The sequence below is a fragment of the Chiloscyllium punctatum genome, chromosome 6 (assembly GCF_047496795.1).
Source record: "Chiloscyllium punctatum isolate Juve2018m chromosome 6, sChiPun1.3, whole genome shotgun sequence".
Taxonomy (NCBI): domain Eukaryota; kingdom Metazoa; phylum Chordata; class Chondrichthyes; order Orectolobiformes; family Hemiscylliidae; genus Chiloscyllium; species Chiloscyllium punctatum.
The window spans coordinates 6,980,647-6,993,571 of record NC_092744.1 but is presented as its reverse complement, the minus strand read 5'-3'; the positions used below and the strand labels follow the sequence as shown (position 1 = coordinate 6,993,571).

Sequence of the window (12,925 nt, the reverse complement as noted above, 5' to 3'; positions counted from 1 at the left end):
AGGGATGTCTACAAAGTGAGATTCAGCCAGCAGCAGGTAGCTGATTGGTTTGTGTGACCATCTGCTTACCAACAACAATGTGATTAGCTCTTGGCTATGACAATATTGCCAGAAGTTTTTGGAAGGGAAGGTGCTATCTCTCTCTAAAACATATCTGAAGTCTGAAGAAAGCCAGTCTTCCCCTACCAGTTGCTGATTACTTTTAACAAATAAATTACTTTATAATTTGTGAACCAGTCACTCATGCAAGAAGTAAAAGAAACCTGGAGAAGAGATTGAGGAACAGCAAGTCCTGGGTAAGCAAGTGATTACCTCAATGAAGCCTGTGGACAGGGACCACTGAAATTTTTTTTTCTCCTTCACCCATCAGTGTTTTTATCTGTCTGTATATGTTGTGTGTAAGAGGAGATTTATAAGAGGTTTATAAAATCATGACGGGCATGGATAGGATAAATAGGCAAAGTCTTTTCCCTGGGGTGGGGGAGTCCAGAACTTGGAACAGGTTTAGGGTGAGAGGGGAAAGATATAAAAGGGACATAATGGGCAACTTCTTTCATGCAGAGGGTGGTGCGTTTATGGAATGAGCTGTCAGAGGAAGTGGTAGAGGCTGGTGCAATTGCAACATTTAAGAGGCATCTGTATGGGTACATGAGGGATATGGATGAAATACTGGCAAATGGGACTAGAATAGGTTGGGATATCTGGTTGGTATGGACTAGTTGGACCAAAAGGTCTGTTTCTGTGCTGCACATTTCTTTGAATCTATGTACTCAAGGATGCCCTCATAAGAACGGGGTACGATCCTCAACTCATCGACCGCCAGTCCCGATGTGCCACAGAGAGGAACGATATTGACCTCCTTCGGAGACAAACACAACCTGCAACTGACAGGGTGCCCTTCATTGTCCAGTACTTCCCAGGAGCCGAAAAACTATACCATGTTATTCGCAGCCTACAACACATTATCAATGAGGGTGAACACCTCGCCAAGACCTTCCCCACATATCCACTTCTTGCCTTTAAACAACCACCAAACCTCAAACAGATCATTGTTCATAGCAAACTGCCCAGCTTTCAGGACAATGCCATACAACCTTGTCACAGTAGACGCTGCAAGACGTGTCCGATGTCGACACGATACTACCATTATGTGTGGGGACACCTCCCACCATGTACATGACAGATACTCATGCTACTCAGCCAACGTTGTCTCTCATACGCTGCGGGCAAGGATGGCCTATGGCATGGTATATTGGTAAGACCAAGCAGAGGCTACGGCAATGGATGAATAGATACCGCACAACAATCAGCAGACAGGAGTGTTCCCTCCCAGTCGGAGAACACTTCAGCGGTCTGTGACATTTGACCTCGGACCTTCGGGTGACCAACCTCCAAGACGGACTTCGGGACAGGCAACAATGAAAAGTGGCCGAGCAGAGGCTGATAGCCAAGTTCACTACCCAGGGGATGGCATCAACTGGGACCTTGGGTTCATGTCACATGACAGGTGACCCCATTTGCACTACACACACACACAGATGCACACACTCTCCTACAGACCCAGAAACTAATGCAGACCTTCTCTCATATGCTCACACATACACTCCCACTGTCACAAACTTATATCTCTTTACACTAACACACACACTCACAGATACTCAACCCTGTCCCTCCACGCACACACCCACATACAAGTTTGTGGGGTGAATTTGTACTTACAGAATTACATTTTACTTTGTTCAAGAACTGCATGAATCCATGTAAGATTCTGTAAATCTGTTTTTTAGATGAGAATCAGTCTGCCCATTGTGGTACAGACAGTCTCACACAAGGCACCTCACACCTTCAATGCATTATCTGGGCCGACATGACACCAACTGTTAAAGTTTACTTGAGAATGTAACTTTTGAAAATGTTTTGCGATTTACGTATGAAAGAACTGAAACCAACATGGTCATGCTAAAAATGTGAGACTTAAATAATCCAGGTCTTTTTCAGTATATAATTTTGGTTACATCACACTGTAAAAGTTTGCTATAAATTCTGTCTTACAATCTAATACTCCACAACCACCTGATGAAGGAGCAGCTTTCCAAAAGCTTGTGCTTCCAAATAAATCTGTTGGACTAAAACCTGGTGTTGTGTGGTTTTTTTTAAATTTTGTACACCCCAGTCCAACACCAGCATCTCCAAATCATGACTCTAATAGTGTTAGAGTTTTAAATGGTAGCATTATGTGTCAACAGCTCATTGTAGTTTACCTGTAGCTAAAATCTATTTTTTTAATAATAAATAGTAGTTCTTGTTAAGTACTGAAATCTGGTCTGTGATTTCTGTTTGCTTGGATCTAAAAGACCAAATAATTTGCAAACTTGTGCATGAGAATCTTTTAAAGATAAAACCTTTTATAAGAATTCTGTGCTTGATTTTCAGTGTGTTATCACAGTGAGGTGTGACAATCTCTATGTATGTCCTTCAGAATTCAGTAACAGGACTTTTGTTCTAACTCCTCTGTCAAGCTTGGTTTTTATTTTGTAGTTTTCTTTGGGCAAATGGTATCAGTTGTGGCAAAAGCTTCTAGCTGTCTGACTTCATCCACACAATGTGTTCCATTCCCATTTTGGAAAGCCTGTTTACCCTCTGGTTAGATGTTGTTCCACTTGTTTAGAGCCTGTCTTGCTGTAAATTTCAAGTACTAGCTTACCCCTTGGTGTTGTTGCCACTACTACATCTGTCTTATGTTTGATTGTGCTCTGTTTTAGCATCTGGTGGCATCTTTGGAGCCAGATTCCTTGCACAGGTTCAATGCCCTTTCATGTTACATGCTTTGAACACATCTTGGAAATTAGGATAACTTTGTGGTGGGTGCAAAAGACTGCATTTGCCACAGTTTGCTTGCTTTTTGGGTCCTAACTTCAGTGTTAATGCTGTTAGCTATAATGGTGCTTGCAGGTATTGTTTCCTGGCTAAAAGAGCTTTTGTGCATTCTGCTGTGTGCTAGCAGTGAATCAATGCTGTGACTTTCTTTTTTTGTTTTTTTTCTTCTTTTTTTCCCCCCAGCGCCCATGTCGTGTGAATGCAGGTGTTTGAATCTAGGACACAATGAAGAACAACGAGTGCATAAATCTTTATTTATATTCCACCACTAGGAAGAAAGGAAACACCAGAGTGGCCTGTAACAAACAGTGCCCTTCTCAACAAAGGGCAATACTAAGTGAAAAAAAAATGAAAGGGAGGGCAGGGATTAAATCAAAATAGAGTCTGAGGGGGAAATAAAACACTCCACACCCTGCGGTGCTCACCTCTTCCTGAAAGTCTCAAGGGTGTTGGTAAACACCATGGGCTCCTTCTCCAGGGACACCTGGACCTGAACGTAACTGCGGAAGAGGGGCGGGAACTGGCCATAATGACCCACTCCATGACCTGCTGCCTGTAAGAGTTTATGGCCAAGCCCAGGAGCAAACCCACGAGGAGATTGCTGTGACGTTTGATTTGTTTTAAAAAGACATTTTTGAGACACTGATAAGTGTTGAAGCAATTGCCAAATCCATGAACTGCTCCAAAACTTTTCTGAGAAGCTGTAATTGCTGCTCTTGTGGGGGCATCTACTGACAAAGTGTTCCATTGAAACCTGTGGCTGTTGCTGGTATGATATCAATTCCAGGTGATGAATTCTAAAGTTGACCCTTAAGTGCAGCTGATGAACTAGCATTTTCCATTGATTTGCAGATCTTTCTGGTCCTGTTCGATAAGCCTGAGGTAATAGCTCTATGTAACCCCTCATAACGGACTGCTATTAGTATTTTCATGGCCTGTTTAACCAGCTCTGAAGTGCTTGGTCTATGAAGTTTAGCTGCATTCTTGGTTTAGAGTTTGAATTGAGATAGGGTATTGGCCGACTTCCAGTTCATGGTGGGGCATTTGGCATCCATCCTTCTGTTTGTTTACTTTATCCAGACACAATTGAGATGCAGCAACATTTCAGTAATCCAATTGCAATGGGGACACTCTGCATGTACCCTCAGCAGCGTTTCTGCTGTCCTCTCTGCTTTCGGCTTTTCTATTTTTTAAAATTTACTTTGTATGCACTCCTTGTGTGTCTTAGCACTGCATTTAATTTTTTTTTCTATTTTTGGCTTGAAACTTGTTTTAGGTATGTTTTATTGACTTGCACTCTTTCCAAATGCAGCATGTTTTTTTTTCTTTGTTTAGACTATGGGACTAACTCCCAAAATTTTGATTAGTAACTAGATACTAGTGCAACTGTGAACCAGCTGGCTGTATGTATGGATTAGGCCAATTTTAGGTACTCTGTTTGTGAAGAAGCCTTTATTGTATTATATGGAATGAGCTGCCAGAGGAAGTGGTGGAGGCTGGTACAAGTGCAACTTTTAAAAAGCATTTAGATGGGTATATGAGGGAAGCAAGGGTTTGGAGGGATATGGGCCAGGTGCTGGTAGGTGGGACTAGATTGGGTTGGGATACCTGGTCAGTATGAACAAGTTGAACTGAAGGGTCTGTTTCCATGCTGTACATCTCTATGACTCTATGACCCTCTTCCTGCCTTTTAAGGTAGCACTGATATGTTCTCTCCTTATGGACTCTGGTAATTGATTCTACTTTAATGACTGGCTCCACTGTCCCTAAACTGTGTGCTGATCCTTAATTTTTGGTAACCACACTATAAGCCTGACCACTTCCTACTTTAGACACCACTCTTCAGTGTGTCAGATTACTTAGTTTGAACGGATCTAAAAAGACAATGTACCTCGCTCTCCTGCAAGTCAAAAGAAATATTAGTAATAAAAACAGCTAAACATAGATTGCCAGAGTGTTCAGAGTTTACCAAAAACAGGAGATTTGTCAGCTTATTATGGACCCCCTCCAAACCATTACAAGAAACGAGCCCGGAACCTAACTTGCTAGTTGTTTAAAACAGTTGTAAAGTAGATATTCCAGGATTAATGCAGCTGGTCAAACCACTTAGTTTTAAACAAAACACAATTTATTTACAACATTACTGAATGAAACACAAATGAAAGAGAACAGAGTACAGAATAATGTAACGTATATTAAAACCATGTAGATTACCCCAACTTAATGATGCTGTTCCAAATACTTGCTACAATCCCCATAAACACCCCTTGGCACAAAAAAAAATCAAACACAGGGTCTTAGAGGAGAGATGTCAGAGAGAGGGAGGATCAACATGGATCTGCTTCTTTGGGTCCAGCAGCTTCAAGACAACTATACGCTTGCAGTTAACAGCCAAACCAAACCAGAGAAAAGCTCAGCTGGGAGAACTGGCCACTCCTCTTTCATTGTACAAGTATTTATTTTAAAAACTTTAAAGCCTTTTGCAAGTAGATCAACCCCAGACATTTCAGAGCGTGTGTCTTTATGATCTCCTGAAAAAACATTGATAACCTAAACCTTGTTAAAGAAGCGAGTTGTATTTAATTGGGGAGGCTGCAATAAATCTTATGAACTACTGTTAAATTGATCCAAAGTGATCTATTTTGAATATCTGAGGCTCTTGTTGATAAGCGATGAGTTTCTACCTTGCTTACCCTTCCATCAATATAACCAGGATCTGTTTTACAACTTCCAGGGTTCTCTGAGCTCACTTAATGTTTCGTCCACCAGCAAGCGCCACAAAATCCAGCCTCTAAGTTATTAAGCAGGATGTGAAAAAATCTGTAATATTGTTTTGTTTTACAATGTTTGAGCTACTCATCTTAATCATCATTACCATATAATCCATGGAATACTGTGTATACAGTTTTTGAGGTGAAATGTTTGATCAAAGATGTGTATACATTGATTTTCACAGCTTTTACTATATTTTCCTTGAAGTAGGAGACATTTTGACTTTGAGACTTAAACTGTAGTTACAATAATGGTGACAGCATAATAAAGCTTATTTTATCTTCTTCTGAAAAATAAACATATTCTAAACTTGTGTCATGAGGAGAAATAGTTTCTGATTATCAGTGCCTGACAAACTGAAAGTTGTTTTTTTTTGTTCTTTAGCAGTGAAACCTACCATACCCCCATGCCAACTGAAGTGTAAAAAAACTGGAACATTGCACAGTAATTACTGTGCTAGTGACTTTGGTAAGCCAAATATTTTCCCTTGCTAGTAAGAACATTCTTGCCTGTGTATCTGTGAATGGAATAGTTAGTGTTTTTCTCCCATATACAATCTTCAACTCAGTCATTTCTATATTCCAGTCTCAGGGGCTTTACATAAATCCTTTCTAGTGAAATAGGGAATTATGTTTACAAAAAGAATGGATTCACAGTATAAAAACAACACACCAAACATGGAGTGAACTGTCAGTGTGAACACTGACAGTTTACAGAGAGGTGTTTATTCATTTACAACCTTTGGCACATTGAACCATTCCCTCTGCCTAAGGTACAATGGTGCATTTGTCATTTTGCGATCACAGCTTAGATTGCAAACTGAGTCAAATAAAATGACTTAATATTTTCAGGCCCAAAAATTACGATTTTTCATACACTTGGCATAGCCCTATTCACCCAAGATACATTATACGGACAGGAGTTGTCACACTCGATTTCTCACCTCTACTAACAGACATTTTTCTTCATTTATAACTGGGGGCAATGGATTAAAGGAAGCGATACAGAGCTGTTCTGCAAAGAACTTGTTGGGGGGGGGGGGGGGGGGGAGGGCGCGCAGTTGCAGACAGAAGCATCCAAGTCAAGTCTTTGAAGCCTGTCATTCTAGTTGTATTATCAGGTCATGTGGCACTGTATTAGCACAGGCCGGGAGATTCCAATGTAATTTGCTGCTCTCAGCTAGTGCAGCAACGTTTGAAAGAGGTTGTTGTGAGGATGTTGGTAAAACAACATGTATTACCTTGAGAAGATGAAGGGTGTACCTTCTTCATGGCTAATAATTATATTTCTACTAGAATGGCTCACCAAACTACTTCTAAAGGCATTAAGACAGTCATTTGATGTAAGTTTGACTTACACTTAGACCAAACATGGAGTGAACTGTCAGTGTGAGAGAGGTGTTTATTCATTTACAACCTTTGGCACATTGAACCATTCCCTCTGCCTAAGGTACAATGGTGCATTTGTCATTTTGTGTTCACAGTTTAAATTGCAAACCAGATTTACTTCAAAACTAAGATTTCTGTAAATAATAAACCTAACCCAGCATCAAATCACCAGATTTGCCAAATTAAATTTGTTTGATTTCGTGGTATTTGAACACTCAACTTGTGGTTCCTAATCATATCACCATGCTCCTTGTAGGTGCTACAACAGACCTCAGCATCACTGTCCGCATCCTTTTCTACTTGTAAACTGAGGGATGTGCACCAGATTAAATCTGTTGGGGATGGGGTGTATACCAATATTGCATGCTGGCTGACTGCTCAAAAGATAAATGTGTAAGAAGCAGGTTCTACCAGAAGTGCTCCATGTAGTTGGTTGTTTTCATGTTAGCCCCTCATTATCATGGGAGATGCGGACAAGAGAAAAATCTTTACAAAAGGATCCCTATTCCCAACTGCTCTGTAGTACCACTGTTAGTAAATTTAATTGGGCCAAATGTAGAAGTAAGTTTGAATGTGATGTTTACATCAAGTCAGGCAGTCAAATCACCATAGTCCCACCAGACCATAGGGCTGCTCTCTCATTAGAGACACAGCAGGAGGTGAGTTAACCTGAGGGCCACCATACCTCAGACAAGGGCAGAGGTTGAGAAGGAGAGTCCTTCATGGTAACCTCAGCTAGTGATGGAAATTGAACCCACACTGTTGGCATCACACTGCTTCACAACCAATTAACAAACTATTCAGCCAACTGAGCTATACCAACCCCAATTAGTTAGTGTCACACCACAAAGTGAATCACTATTTGCCTGAGGTATCAGAGATTAAAAAAAAGGAGAAAATTAGAGATAAAGAAATTCACTCTTTTCAGAAGAAATACTTCCACAAATTTGTCTTAAGCCATGTTCTTGTCATGTCCAACACTGCTAAATGAAGCTAGTTTTTCCATCAGGATTTGTTTGTGGATAATGAAGTGCTGTTTGTTTTACCCATACTCTTACATTGATAATTAAAACTGAATAAAACATGACATTAAAAATCATGGTTTCAAAATCTTATTATCCTGAGGTGGTTGGAAGAGCAAACTTTCACTCGATTTTCATTTTAATTTTAGGTATTTTTTCTTTCTTTCAGTGTTAACTGGCACAGTTATAACTGCTATAACACGCAACGGCAGTATTCACACCACCATATCCGTTATTAATATTTTCAAAGAAGGGAGAATGGCAATTCAGCAAGCAGGGAAAAACATGAGCGTCAAAATAATTTCAGTCTGTAAAAAGTGTCCAATTATTAAACGAGGTAAGTTTCCCAGTTGGAAAGCTCATATTTGTTCTATTATGCTTAATGATTAGCCTAAATTGGTGAACACCTCAGTTAAAGGAAGATTGTCAAATAGAAGCCTTAAACATTTATGCTAATATTGTCAAAGAAGAAAAGATTAAATAAATTGAAAAACTGGTGGCTAGGTGAATCTTGGTATTTGGCTGCAGAAGGAAGGGAAGAAATAGTGACAAAAGCAGTTTCTTTCCAGGGAAATAAATGCTTTAACCCTGCAACCAGTTGCCTTCACTAGTTGTGTTATTTTCAGATACTTCTTCAGGCAACAACACCAGCTTTTAATAATGTGAATTAAAATAGCATAATTCAGAACCAATTAACAATCACTTGGCGTTTAATGATAGTGCAAATCATTTGCTACAGTAATCCTCCTGCTGTTCTCTTCTAGCTTTATCTTTTCTGTTGGAATTTGTTCTGTTTTGTTTTTTTTCTCCTTTAAAAGATTAGATTAGATTCCCTACAGTATGCAAACAGGCCATTTGGCCCAACAAGTCCACACCAACCTCTGAAGGGTAACCCACCCAGACCCATTCCTCTACCCTATATTTACCCCTGACTAATGCACCTAATACTATGGGCAATTTAGCATGACTAATCAACCAGTACATCTTTGGACTGTGGGAGGAAACTGGATCACCCGGAGGAAAGCAATGCAAACATGGGAAGAATGTGCAAACTCCACACAGACATTCACCTGAGGTAGGAATCAAACCCAGGTCCCAGCGCTGTGAGGCAGCAGGTCTAACCATTAAGCCACTGTGCTGCCTGGATCTCTGCCTCAAGCACGTCCTGTTGTGAAGTAATCCATGTTCTTAACAACGCTACAGTTTTTCCCAGACATCTGACTGCTTTCTTTAAATGTTCTACATGTATTAAGCCTTTCATTCATTCTGAAGAGAAAATGACATTTCCTCTATTTGCCTATTTTTGAAATAAACAAACTAATCTTTCGAATCTTCTTTTGCCTTGGTGCAAAAGATCCTGGAATACTGTGTACATGTTACATAATTTGGAATCTGGAGTGAAAACTGCTAGAATCAGGCTCATCGGTTGACAAAGTCACAGAATGAAATGTTAACAGTATCAGGATTTTGCATATGTCACAGCTGTAGTTTCCAATATCTGGTTTGATCCAGGTTAATCTGCAAACTCTGTGGTTTTAATGATCTTTCAGCAACTAAAGTACACTAGATCTTAGCAATATTTTGTGTTTTTATCACTATTTCTTTATTCTTAAATAGTATTTGTCTTTTTATAAAGCCATGAAATAAATTTGATGTTTTATGTATCTGCATTTATAATTCTTGGAATATTGAATCCCTAAACCTGGTCATTCATCCATACCCTTCATTCCTTTTCATTCAGCATCCATTCCAATGCCAAAATTTATTACTTCTCACTTATGTCAACTTGGATCCATCACCCGTCTGCTCACTCTATAATTTATCCATGTTTCCCTGAAGTAGTTTACAGATATTACCATTTACTTTCTGCATTCGTACCATCAAACAAGCCTCAAAATTGTATTTTCTCTATATCCAGGTTCAAATCATAGAACCTTACAGTGCAGAAAGAGGCAGTTCAGCCCATCAACTCTCCAAAAAGCAGCCCATCCAAATCCAGCCCTTACCCTCGCACTGCACCCCTGCATATAGCAAGGTCAATCCATCTAACCTGCGTACTTTTTGACAGTGGGAGGAAACCGGGAAACCCGGAAGAAACCCAAACTGACAGGGGGAGAATGTGCAAACTCCAAACTCAAGGCTGGAATGAGGCAGCAATACTAACCACTGAGCCACATTTATTTTTATAAATCATCTATGTATAAATAATTAAAGCAGATTTAACTCAATCAGCTGTACTGAATTTTTAATTTTAAGATACAAGATTTCACTACTGCACCACTGTTCAACTGCACTTTCTATACTCCTTATAATTAGTAATATTAGGAAGTATATGCAAGTGCAAGGATTGTGAACGGTATACCTGACAAAACCCTTGTTACTACACAGAATATGTGTTTATTCTTTTTTTGTTATAGATCACAAATCTCCTGCTGATCCATCAGATAACTTCTCAGCCAAACCAATTTGAGTTCGATTACTGTTTCTTTCACTGAATGTTGCCTTATTTTTTCAGTCCAACTTTTGACTTCTTCATTAAACATTTTTTTAAATTGAAAATAATTGTGGTCCCAATTGTTCACCTACTCTCCTGTCTGTGCTTATTTCATTTTCCAAAACAGAATCATGAAATACTTCTTTCATTGGACTAGAGGTATATCGAATGCAACAGTAATGACAAATTGCATTTATATACTGCATCTAACATAGAAAGAAATCTCCAGGTATTTCATAAACCTCTTCCCAATGGGCTTAGGTCTGTCCTCTTCTGAGGCACAGTCCACCTTCTATTCCTTTAATCATATCGATCTGTCTGGTAGCTGCATTGATGATTCTTGAGACACAGTGGTATTCTCCCCTTCTTTTGAGCTAGGAGACCTGGGATCCAGTCCCACCTGTTTGAGAACTGTGTCATAACAGCTCTGAACAGATTGATAAGGAAAATATCTTCAGAAAAGTAGTGCCACGTTAATGCAAAGAGCTGCAAAATAGATAGTTACATTGACACAGGATTTGTTGGATATTACATTGAGATACAGATTATCCCATGTGTCTTAAGTTGTCTATCTCTGTCTCATTTTGAGTGGTGCTGGAAAAGCACAACAGGTCAGGCAGCATCCGAGGAGCAGGTAATTGATGTTTCGGGCAGAAGCCCTTCATCAGGATGTTCCTGATGAAGGGCTCCAGCCTGAAACGTCGATTTTCCAGCTCCTCCAGCCTTCTGACTCATGGCAGTCACATTCGGAATAATACAATGCAGAAATCTTTCATCCTGCCTGATGCTACAAAATTCTAGTCACTTGTTGTCTAACAGTAGAGATCTCCTGCCAAAGTGGAACAAATGAATTAGTCCTGGCCATGTTGAGATCCACGATGAACAACATATCACAACAAGATCCCTTGCATAGCCATTCTTTTATGTGTCATTTAAAAATGCAGATAAAGTTCACCTGAATTTCCACTTGTATCAAACTCTCAAAGAATCAATAATTTCTTTCGACTCACTTTGCACAGATAATGATTAAAAGGAAGAAAAAGTTCCATTTAACCTCAAAAATTAAATTCCCTCCAAGATTAATCTCAAAATTCTAGAGTCTTTCTGTTTGAGATGTCCCACTCAAATAAAAATACTATTCAGAACATCTAACGACATATCTTATAATAATTAATTACCTTGTATTGTCAAAAATTCATTCAATGATAAAGTTCTGCTTATTAATGTATTTTCACTATCTTGCAGGACTGAATTACATCTTCATGGGTCACGTAGATGAAGCAGGCAGAGGTCAAGTGTTTCCTAATAGCTTTGTCATGCCCTACAGATCAAAGAACCAAAGGTTTCTGAACAACGTAAAGAACAGACGATGCTAAACACACAGTAACAGCAAAGACTTTATTTTCCATTTATGGTGCTGGTAATCGATACAGATAGTTTTCTTTAATTGATTACAAACTGCACTTCTTAACAAGTGGTTTTCTGCTGGCAAATAGAAGCATTGAAATGTAAAGTTGGTGAAATGTGTCCAACCAAAGTGCTGACAAGAATTTGGATGCCTGTTACGAATATACCAATCCTTGTACTAGCAAAAATAAAGTCTGCACAGAATGATTAGCCCCAAAATCATGTTGCATTTGGAACTGTCTCCTTATTTATAACAATGCTGACAGAGATTGAGTCAAATGTTTATCTTATATACTTATATATTGTAATAGATTATTATATAGGACTTAAGTGCAATAATGAAATACAAAGATGACTGATGATGTTTTATAACTGATTTGTTTGAAATTGGTGTTTGTTTTTGATTTTGTCTTTCTCAGTCACTCTTTACATTATGTATCTGCTGCTTAATAAAAACATTTGTTTTGAACTGCTGAATTTCCAAAAGTTGCCATTTCAATAACAATGTCAGATTATTGTATCTTGTGTACAATAAGATGAACAACCTAAGGGTCTTCAAGGCTTTGGTTATCTGGAAGGTCAGAAGTTATGCTGACCCTTACTATGTTAAACCAGTCTTACCTCCCTGTCTGCAGTTAATTCTGAGACTTCAAGCAGATAGAAAACAAACTGATGAAATAGATAGAGACCTGGTAGTTCAAATTTAATGAAAATAAATATGAAGAGATACAGTTTGGCAGTTGGAATGAGCAAAGCCTAGTTAACTTATGTTCATTCAAAGGGGGTGCAGAAACTAAGAAACTGGCAAGTTTGAACACTCAAATTTTTAAAGCTGCTCTGACAAGATGAGAAATCTGTAAAGAAAAATGCATGTGTAATCCTTGACTTTATTAATACAGGCAAAATACAAAAGGAAATTGTATCAAGTTGTTGTTCAGCAAGTTTTAAGCCTTGCCTGTAAGTTC

General features: G+C 39.0%; 1 protein-coding gene across 4 annotated transcripts in view; it reads left to right on the top strand.

The window, feature by feature from the left end:
- LOC140478694 (procollagen C-endopeptidase enhancer 2-like) overlaps nucleotides 1–12,400 on the top strand; it is a 97,410-nt gene extending 85,010 nt beyond the window's left edge. For all 4 annotated transcript variants that reach the window (XM_072571996.1, XM_072571994.1, XM_072571995.1 and 1 more), the window contains 3 exons: nucleotides 6,034–6,117; nucleotides 8,229–8,396; nucleotides 11,799–12,400. In XM_072571996.1, coding sequence (XP_072428097.1) covers nucleotides 6,034–6,117; nucleotides 8,229–8,396; nucleotides 11,799–11,929 — 383 coding nt within the window. In that variant the 3' untranslated portion in view covers nucleotides 11,930–12,400. The remainder of the gene's footprint in view (nucleotides 1–6,033; nucleotides 6,118–8,228; nucleotides 8,397–11,798) is intronic.
- Nucleotides 12,401–12,925: the final 525 nt, after the last annotated feature.